The following is a 14,772-nucleotide window of genomic DNA, read 5'->3' as shown; positions in this document are numbered from 1 at the left end:
ACATTGCATATTTACAGAATTTACTGTCCAGGTCACTCCAAATAAGCTTTGACTGATTAGTCACACTTACCAATTGGATAATAATATTTCACAGTAATAATTGGATACCCTTTTAAGGGCCTTTGAGTAGCTGATAATTATTAGTGGGCGGTGGCAGCTGGTACTACCGTATAGTATGGGTAAAAGGGGCAAAGCTGGAGAACCTGTGCCAGCTTTGCCCAAAAGTGTCTGTGTGGTTGTGTAAACTCTTATCTCAAAGTGTGATTTGTGTGTCAGCTACCTGGGCAGGGACACGAAGCACTGGCTGCACAGAGAGGGTGCTGGAGATTTTAGCTTGCCCACTAGGCTGAGATATGGACCCTATAGCTGTGCCAGTTGGGAGTCTTACTGGGGACCTGGGGAGCAAGGGAGTGACCAGCCCCTTGCTTAACAGACTGACTGTTATCTCTGTGTGCTCTTAAGGGAAACTACACTTTACTACGTGTATTTGTTATCCTTTCCTCATATATGAGACGACCTTCTGGTGTTAGTGGTGAGGATTGAGGCTCCTTGATTGCTGGGCCAGGGCATGGGCATCACACACAGGTCAGGCATATTTTTTATCAACTGGAAGAGAAGCTGTGGATAGTAATTAAAAAAGATGTTAAAGGATAGTATCTGGGAGGGAAAGAGTCAAGTGGGATACGATGATCCTCCCAATAGAACAAGGATGTTTAGGACTACCTGATCTGAAGGGATGTGTTACAGCTACACAGTTAAGGCTCTTATACATAACACAAGCAGAAAGCTACAATTCAATGCGGAAAGGGATGATGATGAAGCAGGGATGGAATTCAAGAAATAAGGAAAAATAATTTTGGACACAGATCCTTTAGGAAAACAACTGTCATACAGAATATTATACTGCTAAAGTAGCAGGAAGTACACTAAGAACTAAGCCAACACTGGAATAGAGAAATAGATTTTGCAGGGTACAGAGAATTGGCAAAAGGAAAATGGAATTTACTAGAGGAAGCTGGCAAAGAAACCAAGGTATTTGGAACAAATAATTAGAGAGGGAAAGGAAATAGAATGGTAAAGGGTCAAGAAGACATTTGTATTGTAGGTTAATGCTTGTCTTCCCTATCAGGCATTGATATCAGAGTATAGGCAAAGAGAAAGGGATAGGGAAATCCTTAATAGAAGACCTAACTGGTGAGTTTCTAGTTGAATCTAGAAGAGAAGCTGCTGTTAAAAAATTGATAATATGTAAAGCACATAAAATAATGCACAATAACTATTAGAATCGATCAAAGGAGGTCAGAAAGGATTGTGAATTGCTTACTGAATCTCTCTTCCTAAAGAAACAATGGGAGGACATGTGTATGGATCCATAATATGCAATGAAATCTGAGATGTCATAGCTGATAATGTGAGTAAATATGTCAGTGACCTAATGGCTAAACTGCTGGAGACATAAACCTTACTGGCACATCCAACAGCCTAAACTGTCTGTCATATGGTAGTAAAGACAAGAGAATGGTCTTTTAGTAGTGAAGGGAAGAGGAAAGGGAGCCTGTTGGTGGGTCCACTTTCTTTATGGTCTGTAAATCAAGGGATACAGTGGGTGGGTCCACTTTCTTAATGGTCTGTGAATCGGATTTGTCAATGTCATCTAGAGGTTCTGCTGTCCTGTTAGGTCTCCTTGGTACAGGAACCTGTGTATCAGGATAACCTCTATCACATCCCTGAATGTATCAAATCATTTTGTCTTAATTTGCATTACCTTTAAATGTCTTTTCTTTGGAGATGAAAGATTTCTAGAGCACCACTGAAAATATTGTCCCCATACAATTTTCTGTTTCTGTGAACCTAATGCCTCCACAACTAGAAGATTTACAAACATAATCTTCCTGATCAAACTAAGCATCTGGGGGATAGTTAATCTGAGACTTGTACAATTCTTCTTTCTCTGGAGATATTATTATGGCAGATCTGTTTTCCCCTTTGTGAACCACCTCTCAGGTATTTGTGAACATTCAGCTAAAAAATATTTTTGCCACAGACTGATGACAGTTTCTGCAATTTCCCCACAAAATGATAGTCTGATTCTGGAATCAATATGGGCTCAGGATGAAATCAAAAAACTTTCCCTGGACAATCATATGTAACCAGAGGTCAGGGGAACTATTGTAAGAAACAATGAAGTGCCCTATTATGGTGGTAGCTTAAAAGCCTTCTCCATCTAAAATGGGAATTTGAGACCTTTTAGGAGTTTACACCAATTTACACACTAAGGCTAATTTTCGTCCACCATCTAGACCTAAAGTATGACTTTAGGTAAGCTCTTGGACAGAGACTCAATGTCGGTTTCTCTTTCATTTCTAATTAAAACTAACCAGCACTGCAGTGTCTTATTTCAAACGTTCCATGACTGAGTTTTGATAGCCCTGATTCAGGAGCCATCAAAACTGAATCATCTTCTTCTGTGGGACAGTTGAAGAGATTGCACTTTTTACTCTTCTCACCAGCAGCCTCTTCTCACAAGCTTCTGTGGGTTTTCACCTTTTCTACCATTCCTGAAACAGCAACATCTCCATGATTATGATACTACTTTGTAGTCTTTCTGTAGTCTCTAAATTTTAAGTCAGAGAGGAAAATACTTTAACTGTCCTCAGCCTATAAATCAGCAGAATGCCACATGTAAAATGCAATTAAGCCCCTCTAAGTTAAATAATAAAGTATTCAGAACACTGTACATCACAATAGCAAGTACTAGTACTTAAAAAGCCACTTACTTTTCTGAATTCTTTTCCTCCTTTCTGTGAATCTTGGGACTTTCTGCAAACCCCAGTGCACCCATTAGATCATCCTCATCATCATCAAAGTTCAAGTCATCTTTCTTTTGTGATGTAGGCACCGGTTGAGCTGGGAAAGGTGAAGGTAACCCTAGAAGATGACAAAGCCAGTAAAATCATATTCCTATAATCCAACCCATCTCTTACAAAATGGTGACTGTAAAGACAGGTTTGCTTTGAAAGTTATTCGTCTGGCAAATTTCTCTAGAGAATGTACTTAAACTCCAAAGTGGGTAGTTAAAAGCATCTGCACCATAAAGGAAAAATATGCAAAGGAAATAAGAAATGCAGCACAGGATATATAGATATTTAACTTCTGCTTATTCTTCATACTTGTTAGTTCATGTCAGTTTCTCTGTACTATTTTATTTTAAAATTATTAAGTCAAATTTACCAAGTAATGGCTCAGCATTTTAGAGTTACTGACTTCTTTAATTTGGTTGCATCCCACAGTGAAAAAATATATAATCTCTGTGGGAACAGACTTTTTATGGTAATATGATGAGTGAAGTAGGGCGGCCACGGTGGCGAAGCGGTTAGCGTTGCCACCTCACAGCAAGAGGTTCTCAGGTTCGATCCTCGGCTGGGGTGCCTTCTGTGCGGAGTTTGCATGTCCTCCCTGAGGTTGCGTGGGTTTCTTCTGGGTGCTTCGGTTTCCTCCCACATCCCAAAGACATGCTGTAGGTGGATTGGACACTCTAAATTGGCCCTAGGTATGAGTGTGTGTGTGCCTTCTGTGGAAGGTTGGGCGCCGGGCTGGCAACTCGACACCATAAAACTCCACTGCCAATCATGAGCAGACAGGTGATCCACTGTGGTGACCCCTAACTGGAAAAAGCCGTAAGAAGAAGAAGATGATGAGTGAAGTAGGTTTTACCTAAGAAATTACTGCTATACACAGCCTTTGAAGGAAACACCAAATCGTATGGAATTCTAGCTGTGCAGCAACATTCACAGCAATGCAGCATGATATCAGCTACATCAAAACATGATGGAAGATGACACTTTATTCAGAACAGAAATATAAGAGATTGTCAGCTTTTCAATTATTTATGCGATATGAAAAACTACAACGAAAGCCTGTACTTGCAGCACAAATGCAAAAATATGCAACTTCTTTTGGGTAAGTGTACAGTCAACCTTCAGCTTAACTGAGACACTGAAGCCTGAGTTCTCAAGCTTATTCGACATACAACTGATGTTTTCTTATCAAATGTGATTTCATTAAAGGTTAATGAAAATTAATTTACTTATTTGACATTTGTTGACCAGGTTATTCCAACTGGGCAAGAGCCCTTTTTCAGTGGAGACCTGAGGAGAAAACCTCCACATACATATCTATGTGACTAATGAAGTACACATGCATAATATATAGCTACATTAACAATAGTTACTAAGGTTAAAAACAAGTGTTTACGATAATAGACATGAGAATACAAATGAAAAATAAGTACATCAAAGTGGAATACATAGTTAAACATTTACATACATCAGTAGAAATTACATTCATCATCAGAATCAGCTAAAAAGCTGCAGAGGATAGAACTAATAAGGGTACTATAGTAAAAGAGTAGTGGAGAAGAAGGGGAATGAGGAGATGTGTGTATAAAGGAAGAGTGAGAGGAGTAAGGGCAGTCTGGGGATGATTGCACTGACATAGCCATATATTACTTAAATGCTATGTTATGTTAAATGTTATGTTTTTTTCATTTCTGTCAAAGTAGGGACAATTTCAAAGTTGATTATAAAACACAGCATGCGTAGGATGCACTATCCATGAGAAGGCATTTGTAGAGGAAAGAATACAGAAAAAGAAACACCTGTACCTGGATTCATAGGTGAAGAGGCTATACTGCCTATGTCACGTAAGTGTACTAATAAAAATATTCCTGAGGAGATTTGCAGATAAGCAATAATATTAAAAAAAAGTGCAGTAGGAAGATGATTCATTAAGCAGCAAGAGACAATATAGTCAGAAGAGAAGGAGAAACAGATAAAAGAAATTGGCACCATCCCATACCCATATTTTAGCTGAAGAATGATTAGCTATACAGGGTAATCAAAGACAAAGAAGAAATACTATACAACTGTGAGTTCCAAATCCACTAGGAACACTGTAGTTAACATTTTAGTAAGTTACCTAGGGCTGAACAAAACCAAATTTAAAATTTTAGCTAGGTTTTATTAGCCTGGTAAAATTAAATACATTCAGAATGTTTGTGCAGCCTCCCTAGAAGGTCAAAAGATGCCAGCACATCTTGGGTTCAGAAGAACACTAATAACTATGCCTATTACTGAAGTATACAGGTCCATTGGTAAAGTCTAGTATTGACTGTCAATAAATGATACTGATTATTAACAGTGCCACTGTGTTTCCTGAAGCAGTAACCACAAAAATGCAAAATATACGTCTATAGCCAAGCAACCAGTGTTACTTTTCTTCAAGGGAAGGATATCCAAAGAAATAATCACTGACCAGCTTTTATGCCCAGGGTAACACATTACCTTCCCAGTGCATTAAAATAAAAGCAGTTTAAGAACTTTAGTGTACCACACTAAACCATTGGTTGGAATGCTTTACTAAAATGAAGCCTATACTACAGAAGGCCATCAAACAGAATGAAAAGAAATGGGATCAGGTACTTCCTTAACTCCATTTTACTGTACAAGAAGTAACCCAAACTTCAACAGGACTGAACTCTATTTGAATTACTATATGGCAGATATCAACAAGGATTGCTAGACATAATAACAAAGGAAACCTAGGAAAAGGAGACAGCCCCATTTAAAACTGTGATGGAACACCTTACAAACTTGCAATACAGGTTATAAACTTTCAGGACAACAGTTATAGAACATATGCAAAGATAATAGGAGATGCAACACTGGAAGTACAATAGGAATGAGAGACTCAGGAAGCTTAAAACAAGAGATGACATGTTAGAATTACCACACTCCGATGATAGTAAGTTTAGCAATATGGAAAGGACCTTATGAGGTGGCAAAACAGGAATAAAGTGAACAACAAAATAAGACACACTGGAATGAGAAGACCACAGCAGATCTATTACAAAACTGTGTAAAAACTGGAGGGGAAGCTGAAACTTCTGTAGTTAGACTGGGCACTGACACAGGCATTAACAGTATGGAATCAGGAAACTGTACACCTGCCTTACAAACAGAATAACTGTCTAAAGCCAGAGTGTGTTGGTGTGTAAGCAGTGTGACTCCATAAAACTTTACAATGATTTCTAAAAACTGAATAAGATATCCAAATTTGACACTTATCCAATGTCTATTGGATACACTCAAAGAAAGGCTATTCAAAGCAAAGTTTCTGACCACTCTAGATTTAACCAAGGGGTACTGACAGATTCTCTTCATCCATGAAGAAAAAGACAAGACAACGTTCTCCACCCCTGAAAGTCGGCTTCATTATACTATCTTACTTTTGGACTACACACCACAGATAAAGTTCGGTAGTTTAATGTCAAATACTCAGCTGCGTACTTTAGATGAACCAGTAATATATTGGGAAGACTGACAGTTACATTCATCCACTATGCTAGCTGTTTTGGACTCTCTTAGACAGGAAAGTTTTATTTATTTTATTACTTATTTATTACACATTTCTTGAAGTCAAGTGCATGTTACACTGACTGTAAAGTATGCAGAGGTACTTTAAAAATTAGGTGGCAGGAGTATCATCAGTGACTGCTGTTAATGACAGTAATATTAAGTGAGAATATTTTTTTTCAGCTGTAATGTAGCTGGGGTTTATACTGTAACAAGATAAAGGCTAGATAAAAACAGTAGAATTTTGTGATCTTGGTCTGCTAAAGGGAAGAAACTGAAGTGAACTGAGTGTGTGTGCTAAGGGGAAGAAACTGAAGAGTGTGTGTGTGTGTGTGTGTGTGTGTGTGTGTGTGTGTGTGTGTGTGTGTGTGTGTGTGTGTGTGTGTGTGTGTGTGTGTCTGTACATGTATGTGTCTTAAATTATGGTGGCCCACCTGGTGTTATGCATACAGGCTGGAAGTATAAAATAAAATCATGTAAAGTGATAGTTGTCTAACATTTGAGATGATCTGTCACGCAACTGCAGAACCATTAACTTTGCAGGTAAAGATGAAGTGTATGCAGGCACAGGCAATTAATCGGGAAATGACTGAGCCATGACCTTTCAGGCATCCACATAGGGAAACACTAAAACTGTACTTAAAGGAGAAGTGACAAGCAGTTGAGTAAAAATAAATGAAGTCTAATAAACTGAACAGGAATTCAAACAGATGCATTCCCAGCAACGTCATATGTTTCAGTATAAATCATAACAATTCTAAATCTGTTTATAGAATGGTAGCCAGGACACACTTTCTTAAGGCTAAAACCAGTTAACCGACAACATCAAAGTTGTTTTTCACATCTGGGGTGGTAGTTAAGACAGAAAAAGAAGGTATGGTGTAGGTGCTGAATGTAACACAGACCCTTACATATACATTTTCAGCATGATTAAACTTAACTTTAGAATTGTTAGACCATGTGGTGTAACTGTATATTTCGAAATCTGTCCATATATTGAGGATTACTTTCCCTTTTTGGAAAGTCTATATAGTTGTATGTTTTCTGTGAGTTAAAAGGGGTTGAGATTTTTTTTGTTTCTTGAGTGTTTTTATTGAAATGAAAAGTCTGTGAAAAATGTGACATAGATCCCAACAGAGATGAGAAACTATAGCTGCATATAAGATCAGCCTGCCAAACATTAATGTGCGCTTGTAAGTTGCAAGTTGGAAACACATATTCAAAAAATATCATGCAGAATATGTGAAAGTAACAACAGCTTATCAGAATGCCTGCCTTCTCAATCATCTCATGAACTGTGAATGGCATTGTAGATATGGACAAAAGGCAAAGAGTATTTAATTATATTATGAAGTGTTGGGTACAAACAGAAATGTTACAGGAAACACACTTAGAAATGAGCTTGTGTATTTGGCAAGAAAGGATTTCAGAGTGATTACTCAGCAAAGTATCTGGGATAAAGGAAAGAGGGGCAATAATAATGACTGCAATAGGGACTCCAACAATAACAGAGGAGGAGAAAGACAATGGTAGATCTGTGACAATAAGAAGTTATTGGCAGGAAAGGAGGATTATACTGGAGTGCATTTATATTCCACCAACAACTAGTGTTACTGAACTTAAGGGAATTATGGAGAAGTAATTAGCTTCCAATAAGGCATATTATTCATGGGTGGGAACTATACAGTCATGTTGGACGTGTTGGTGCAGCGGTTAGCGTTGTCTCCTCACAGCAAGAGGTTCTCCCGTTCGATTCTCTGCTGGAGCGCCTTCTGTCTGGAGTCTGCATGTCCTCCCCGCAGTTGAGTGACGTTTAAAGACATGCAGGTAGGTGCGTTGTGAATGGGTGTGCCTTCTTTGAAGGTTGGGCGTCGGGCTGGCAACTCGGCACCATAAAAATCCACTGCCAATTGTCAGTGGACCGGAGTTCCACTGTGGTGACCCTTAACCAGGAAAATCCAAAAGACTTTTATTCATGGGTGGGAACTGGAACTTTATATGCAATACTGCAGATATATGAAAGGGACCTACAAGGGGAAAATATAACAAAGTAGTGTAGATTTCTGAAAAAAATTATAAAAATATTTGGCATGAAATATTGTATAATTACTAACAGGAACCCAGACAGAATTTACATATCTATTGCCAATCATTAGCGGACAGGAGTTCTGCTGTGGCGACCCCTAACTGGGAAAAGCAGAAAGACAACAACATTCCCTAAAGTACAAAAACAGGATAAGACTGGACAAACATTATATTCTATAAGTTCATGAGTAGTTAATATGGGTAGTTAAATGAAAGCTTTGAAATACACCCAACAAATATTCCAGATTGTGTACCAATAAAGACTAAGACAAAGATGCATGGTAAATACGTAAAAATGATACATCAGTGTGTTCCAGCTTAGAAGGAGAGGAATTTAAGGAATGGGCACCACTGCCACTCCCCTCCACACCCTCAAATGGCTGGAACTACCCAACTATTTCAGTTACCTACAGCCCAACATTGCCCACAAGCTTATCTTTAAACCTGCCAACTGCCCTTCTCTTGCTACATCCTTAAAACCCTATATTCCCAACCGCTCACTCAAATCCAAAAAACAAAATCTCCTTCAGGTCCACAAACCATCACACCCTCCTGGCCAACTACTACTGTCCTACTCTTTAGCTAAACAGTGAAACTCTCTCTCCTCCCACCTATGTAACCTACCAAACCATACCAATTTAAAATCTCAGCTATTCTCTCATCTTTCTTCCAAATGGGAAAGCCCATGTCACACTCCAACATAACCCCTTTCAAACTCCCTCTCTTTTCTACCTTGCTCTGTAATCTTCTCCATTCACAATCTAATATTGATTATATCTCAGTCAAAGACAATCTGTCCCCTACCAGTGACAGATCTTCTCTATTCTATCTGATGTACTATATTTTCTAAATAAATATACTGATACTTCCTCCATGCACAAGGTTCACCTTACCTACTGAGGGCTAGTAACTATACGTTTAAATGTTAATCTACTAAGGTCTTATAACTTAATGTTTAACCTTTCTGTATGAACTATTGTTTTTCTATTGTAACATGTAAAATGTAATGTCTTGGAGCTTTTCTCCAGGGCCTCGAATGGAAACGGGTTCTTTATAGCCCAGTGGACTTACCCGGTCATCAAACTTAAATAAAATAAATTAAATAAAATAATTCAAGAGCTGCTGGGGAATATATGAGTTTCTTCAGAAGGGACAGCTAAGGAGTGGAGTAAATTGAAAACAGAATTTAAAACTATCATAGAAATGAAAGTGAAAGAGATAATGGAAAAGAAGTAATACAAATTATTAAGAGAGATTATCACAGGTTAAACAACTGCAGATGAAGGGGAGTCTTACAAAACAAGAAGAGGAGCAAATATTGAGTGCTAATGGGAAAATAATGGTGTATTTGGATGATATGCATGAGTTTAGAAAGGTTGCTATTAAGAAAGTAATTTTTGAGAACAACCCCAAGCCACAAAAACTATTAGCACAATAACTTAGGCAATTGAAAACAGAAATTGATGTTGCCAGACTTAACGAGCCTATGACTAGAAAAATAACTACAGACCCTACAGAGGTATTAGAAATACTTTGGAAATTATATGAAAATCTGTATAGAACAGAAAATTTTTAAAACCAATAAAAGACACAAATGAAAATATTTATTAAGGAGGATTTAACTATGCCAAAGTCAGAGGACCATAAGGCTCAAAAATTAATGGCCAAGATGGGAGGGGATGAGACAAAAATGGTGATGCATAACCAATCAACAGGAAAGTCTTCAGGAAGAGATGGAATCCTTGTCGACCCTAGGAAGTCAGAAAGGAAGGAAGTGATAAAGATCTGAAAGGTTATGTTTAATAATATATTACAAGGGGGGACTGTACCAGCATCTTGGAAGAAAGTTGTGATGGCTGCACTACTGAAAGAGGAAAATTACCATTTAAACTCAAATTTATATACATATATATATATATATATATATATATATATATATATATATATGTTTATATCTGTTAAAGGCATGGCTAAGTGGTGCCAAAACTAACAGATATGGACAAATGTGGTTTTGTGGAGGGAGGCAGCCATTTGACAACTTTAATAGAACAATGATGATCCAGAGGGAATCAAGAGTCAGAAGAATGTAAGAAGACACTGCTATGGTTGGTGGGTCTTGATGCACAGAAGGCATTCAATAAATTTAGTTGGGGTTTTGTGAGATGAGTAATTACAGCATTTGTGTTTCCTGATTGGTGTAAATTAGGAAATCAATGAAAGACCATAAGCACAAATCAAGATGGGAGGGTTCCTTTCAGACTAGCTGTATTTGAACAGAGGGGCCAGGCAGGGGAGTCCTCTTTCCCCTTTGTTATAACCTCTGACTGCATCAACAGGATACATTATATGGCAATGTTTTTCAGTCCTGAAGTGTGATGCAAATAACTCATGAACCATCTGTAAGAAACTGTACTATGACTATGCCTAGCACAAATACTCCTGAGCCTACTCTTATGTTGTGTCTTATCTCTGTTTACATCTCAATGATGACTCCTTACGTCAATAAGAAAATATAACTAAAGTTACTATAGGATGAAATCTATATGTGCCTAGTATTTACACTGTGTGTTATTTTCTGTCAATTTCACCATGAATGTACTGTAACTGTGTGAAAAAAGAAGTTATGTACTTACCATAACATTCCATCTCACCCTTCATTCTTTACATATGGGATCAGAGCCGACTCGGGCTATTTACAAACTGGAAGACTTCTGGTTGGCTCGTGGATAAGTAGGCATCCCATGGTGCACCACTACAATCCTCGGATCTTATTTGCTGCTGACTAGAAAAAATAAACAGCCCACAGAAAAAGCCAATACTAAAAGGTCTCCATAAATAATGAAATTAGCATTTTTCTGTTTCCAGGTACTTCCAGGATGGGGGCAGGAGGGCAGGTTCGAAAGAATGAAGGGTGAGATGGACTACTAACATGGAATGTTCTGGTAAGTATATAACTTCTTTATGTTGAGTAGTCCTATCTCACCTTCATTCTTTACATATGGGACAGCGTCCCTGGCACCTTATCCTTGGGTTGCTCAAGGAAAAATACTCCTGAGTACTGTGGAACCAAAGGAAGCTCTACCCCTGGAGATTAAATCCAATTTATAATGAGTAATAAAAGTGTGAGGGGTAGCCCACGTAGCAGCTGCACAAATACTGTCAAGTGGAAACCTGGTTTGAAAGGCTGCAGAGGAAGCTTGAGATCTGGTAGAATGAGCCTTGATTTTAAAGGGTAAAGGTTTGCCCTCAGAACTGTAAACATATGCTATACAGCTAGAGATCCAGTTAGAGAGAGTCACTTTGAAAACTGGTAAGCCCAACCTGGATTTAGAGAAGAAAATGAACAACTGATCCAATTTTCTAATGTCTTTAGTCCATTGCAAATAAAACCGTAATTGTCTATGGACATCTAGTTGGTGAAACCTGTACTCAGCTGCATTACAGTGATTCGGAAAGAAAACCAGAAGTTCTATGAACTGATTCAAGGTGGCATGGGAAAATACCTTGGGAACAAAGGAAGGGTTAGTACAAAGGGACACCCTGTCTTTATGAAAAATCAGATAAGGCGATTTAACAGATAAGGCATGCAACTCTGACACCCATATGGAAGATGTGATAGCCAACAAAAACAACATCTTCCAAGACAAGAACTTCAAAGAGCATGAATGAGAAGGGTCAAAGGGCGGAGATGTTAAATTTGATAACACAAAGTTTAAATCCCATGAGGCCACAGGCTCCTGAACCAGAGGTCTGAGCAAAGTGGCACCTTTGAGGAAGGTTTTGCACAATTTATGAGACATCAAGTTGGAATCTTGAAACCCCAAATGGAAATTTGAAATCACTGCCAATTGGACTCTGATAGTGGCAGCCGCAGATCCTTGGTGAAATAGTTCAGAGAGAAATTCAAAAACCACAGGAATGGAGGCAGTGAAGGGGTCAGTATCCATTTTCTCCACTCAAAGAGAAAATCTTCTCCATTTACTGGAATAAAGTTTCTTAGCTGAAGCTTTATGAGAAGACATAAGGATATGAGTCACGGAAGGCGAGAAGTCGTGAAGCCTGACTAGGGATGGAACTATGGCAGCCATGCTGTCAAATTGAGGGTGTGTAATGAGGTGTGAAGTGTACCTGACATGTGAGTCAACAGGTCTGGAATTGGGTCCAGATTCCAAGGATCGCCCAGGAGAAGAGGCCCAAGGAAGGGGAACCAAACCTGACAAGGCCAGTAAGGAGCAATGAGGATCAATTTGCTTCCCAGACATTTTGCTTTCTGAATCACCTTGGGAATGAGAGGAAAGGGAGGAAAAGCATACAGGAGGCTGGGGGTTTCTGCTGCCGCTGGAGGGAGTAGGAGCTGAAACAGAAGTAGGTGCTATGGGGGGGAAGAGTGCCGGTACCCCCGGTAGGAACTGAAGGTTGGGACAGCACACTCCTCATCATGTCGAAAGCTGACCTCTCTGGCTCAGAGGACCTCTCCAGCTCCGAGGAGAACAAGGATGCTATCAGAGCCATCGGCTCCAAGATAGACGCAGGGTCTGAACTCAACTTAGCCAACATGTCAAGAGGAAGACTCGGACCCGACCCTGCAACAACAATGTCACTCTCAGTCAGCGCAGATGTCTGTGGAGCCAATGAAACAGTTTTCACAACTTTAAGAGGTGGCTCCGAGACACAAGCCGGTGCTGGGGAGGGTCTCTTGGCAGATTTAGACTTCCCTTTAGCAGATTTGGAGGATGATGAGGATCTAGACAAGTCTTCCTCGAAGGAAGGTTTAAGAAGACCTTTTAGAATTAACTTGTTCTTCCTTTCCTGTAACACCCTAGGACTAAAGGCATGACAGAATAAACAGGTCACCTGCAAATCGATGGCCCCTAAACAGTAAACACAATTACAGTGACCATCTGTTAAGGACATCTTTTGGGAGCACTTAACACATTTCTTGAAGCCAGATGGCTTATGCTCCTTACTCTCTTTAGACATTCTTAAATCAATACAACAGATGCACACAGAGAAGAAGGAGGAGGACTAGGCCCTCTAACTTAAACGGCCCTAGCCCTAGCCCTGCTGAAAGGAAGATACCAAGAGGACTAGGTCCTTTAACATAAATAGGCCTAAGCCCAGGCAAGAGGGGATAGGATCTTCTAACTTAAACAGACCCAACAGTTACAAGGGAAGAATAGCACACTCAACAGAACAGTGAAGAACAATAATAGCACAAGTCAACTGCAAAAACGAACAGAATGAAGTTCTGTCAACAATATTAGCAAAACGATATTAACAGCAATCTAATAACTCTAAATAGCAAGCGGAAACCACCAAATTCTATATAAACACACAAAATACTAGTGCGCAAAAGCACCTACTTTAATTCAAACAGTAAGCCTGGTACACAGGATACCAAGAAGAAAATAACGGCCAAAGGCCAAAAATTGCACCAAATGGCGCAAATATAAGATAACTTTATAACCACGCTAACTGAATACTACCAACAGTAACGATTTAACTACATAGAACCAAATAACTAATCTAAGCTAAACAGTGAAGAAAACTTTGAAAAAGTTGAAAATATGCAAACACTTAGCCAGAGCAAAAGAGAAGCACAACCAAACTCATCGACAAGGCAAACAAAATCTGAGGATTGTACTGGTACACTATGGGATACCTACCTAGCCACAAGTCAACCAGCTTGTAAATAGGCTGAGTCAGAACCATATGTAAAGAATGAAGGTGAGACAGGACTACTTAACATTTACTGTTTATATGTATTGTGATTTACTTATGTTATATACTTTCTGGAGCTTTTCTTTTTGGGTCACTGCTGAAAATGGTCACATGCCCAGTCTGACCAAACTGATTAACAAATGTCAAATAAATTAAATAGATAAATAATAAATACACTTATAGCCATTGTCAAAGAAAATAACGTCTCGCACAAATGCAAGGGTAAAAATGGTATGCTACTCAATAAAAATTAGCCTTAATTGCAGGTGAGATAGGTTTCAAGTTTTTTTTTTTTTTCAGGATAAAACGTAAATGAAGATAAAACAAAAGCTACAGAGGTAAACTCTGCCCTGAAACATGAATTGGTTCAGCAATATGGGGACTTGATAAGATGACATTGTTAAGTGTGTTGATTAAAAGGATACTATTATGGTAGTTAAGAATATGTGGGAAGGAACTAACCAAAATATAATACAAAATTTGAGAAGTTGGAAGCTCTCAATTATGGGTATGGATACTAAGGTACAAGCAGTCAAACTGTTTCTAATGCCTT

General features: G+C 38.8%; 1 protein-coding gene across 3 annotated transcripts in view; it reads right to left on the bottom strand.

Annotated features, from left to right (window-relative positions):
• Positions 1-14,772, bottom strand: part of FBF1 (Fas binding factor 1) — a 1,798,645-nt gene that overhangs the window by 1,401,567 nt on the left and 382,306 nt on the right. For all 3 annotated transcript variants that reach the window (XM_044090504.1, XM_044090506.1, XM_044090505.1), the window contains exon 11: positions 2,778-2,928. In XM_044090504.1, coding sequence (XP_043946439.1) covers positions 2,778-2,928 — 151 coding nt within the window. The remainder of the gene's footprint in view (positions 1-2,777; positions 2,929-14,772) is intronic.

This window comes from Protopterus annectens, chromosome 12.part0 (genome assembly GCF_019279795.1).
Source record: "Protopterus annectens isolate FY-2018-M chromosome 12.part0, PAN1.0, whole genome shotgun sequence".
NCBI classification, from domain to species: domain Eukaryota; kingdom Metazoa; phylum Chordata; order Ceratodontiformes; family Protopteridae; genus Protopterus; species Protopterus annectens.
This window is presented reverse-complemented; position numbering and strand designations above follow the sequence as displayed.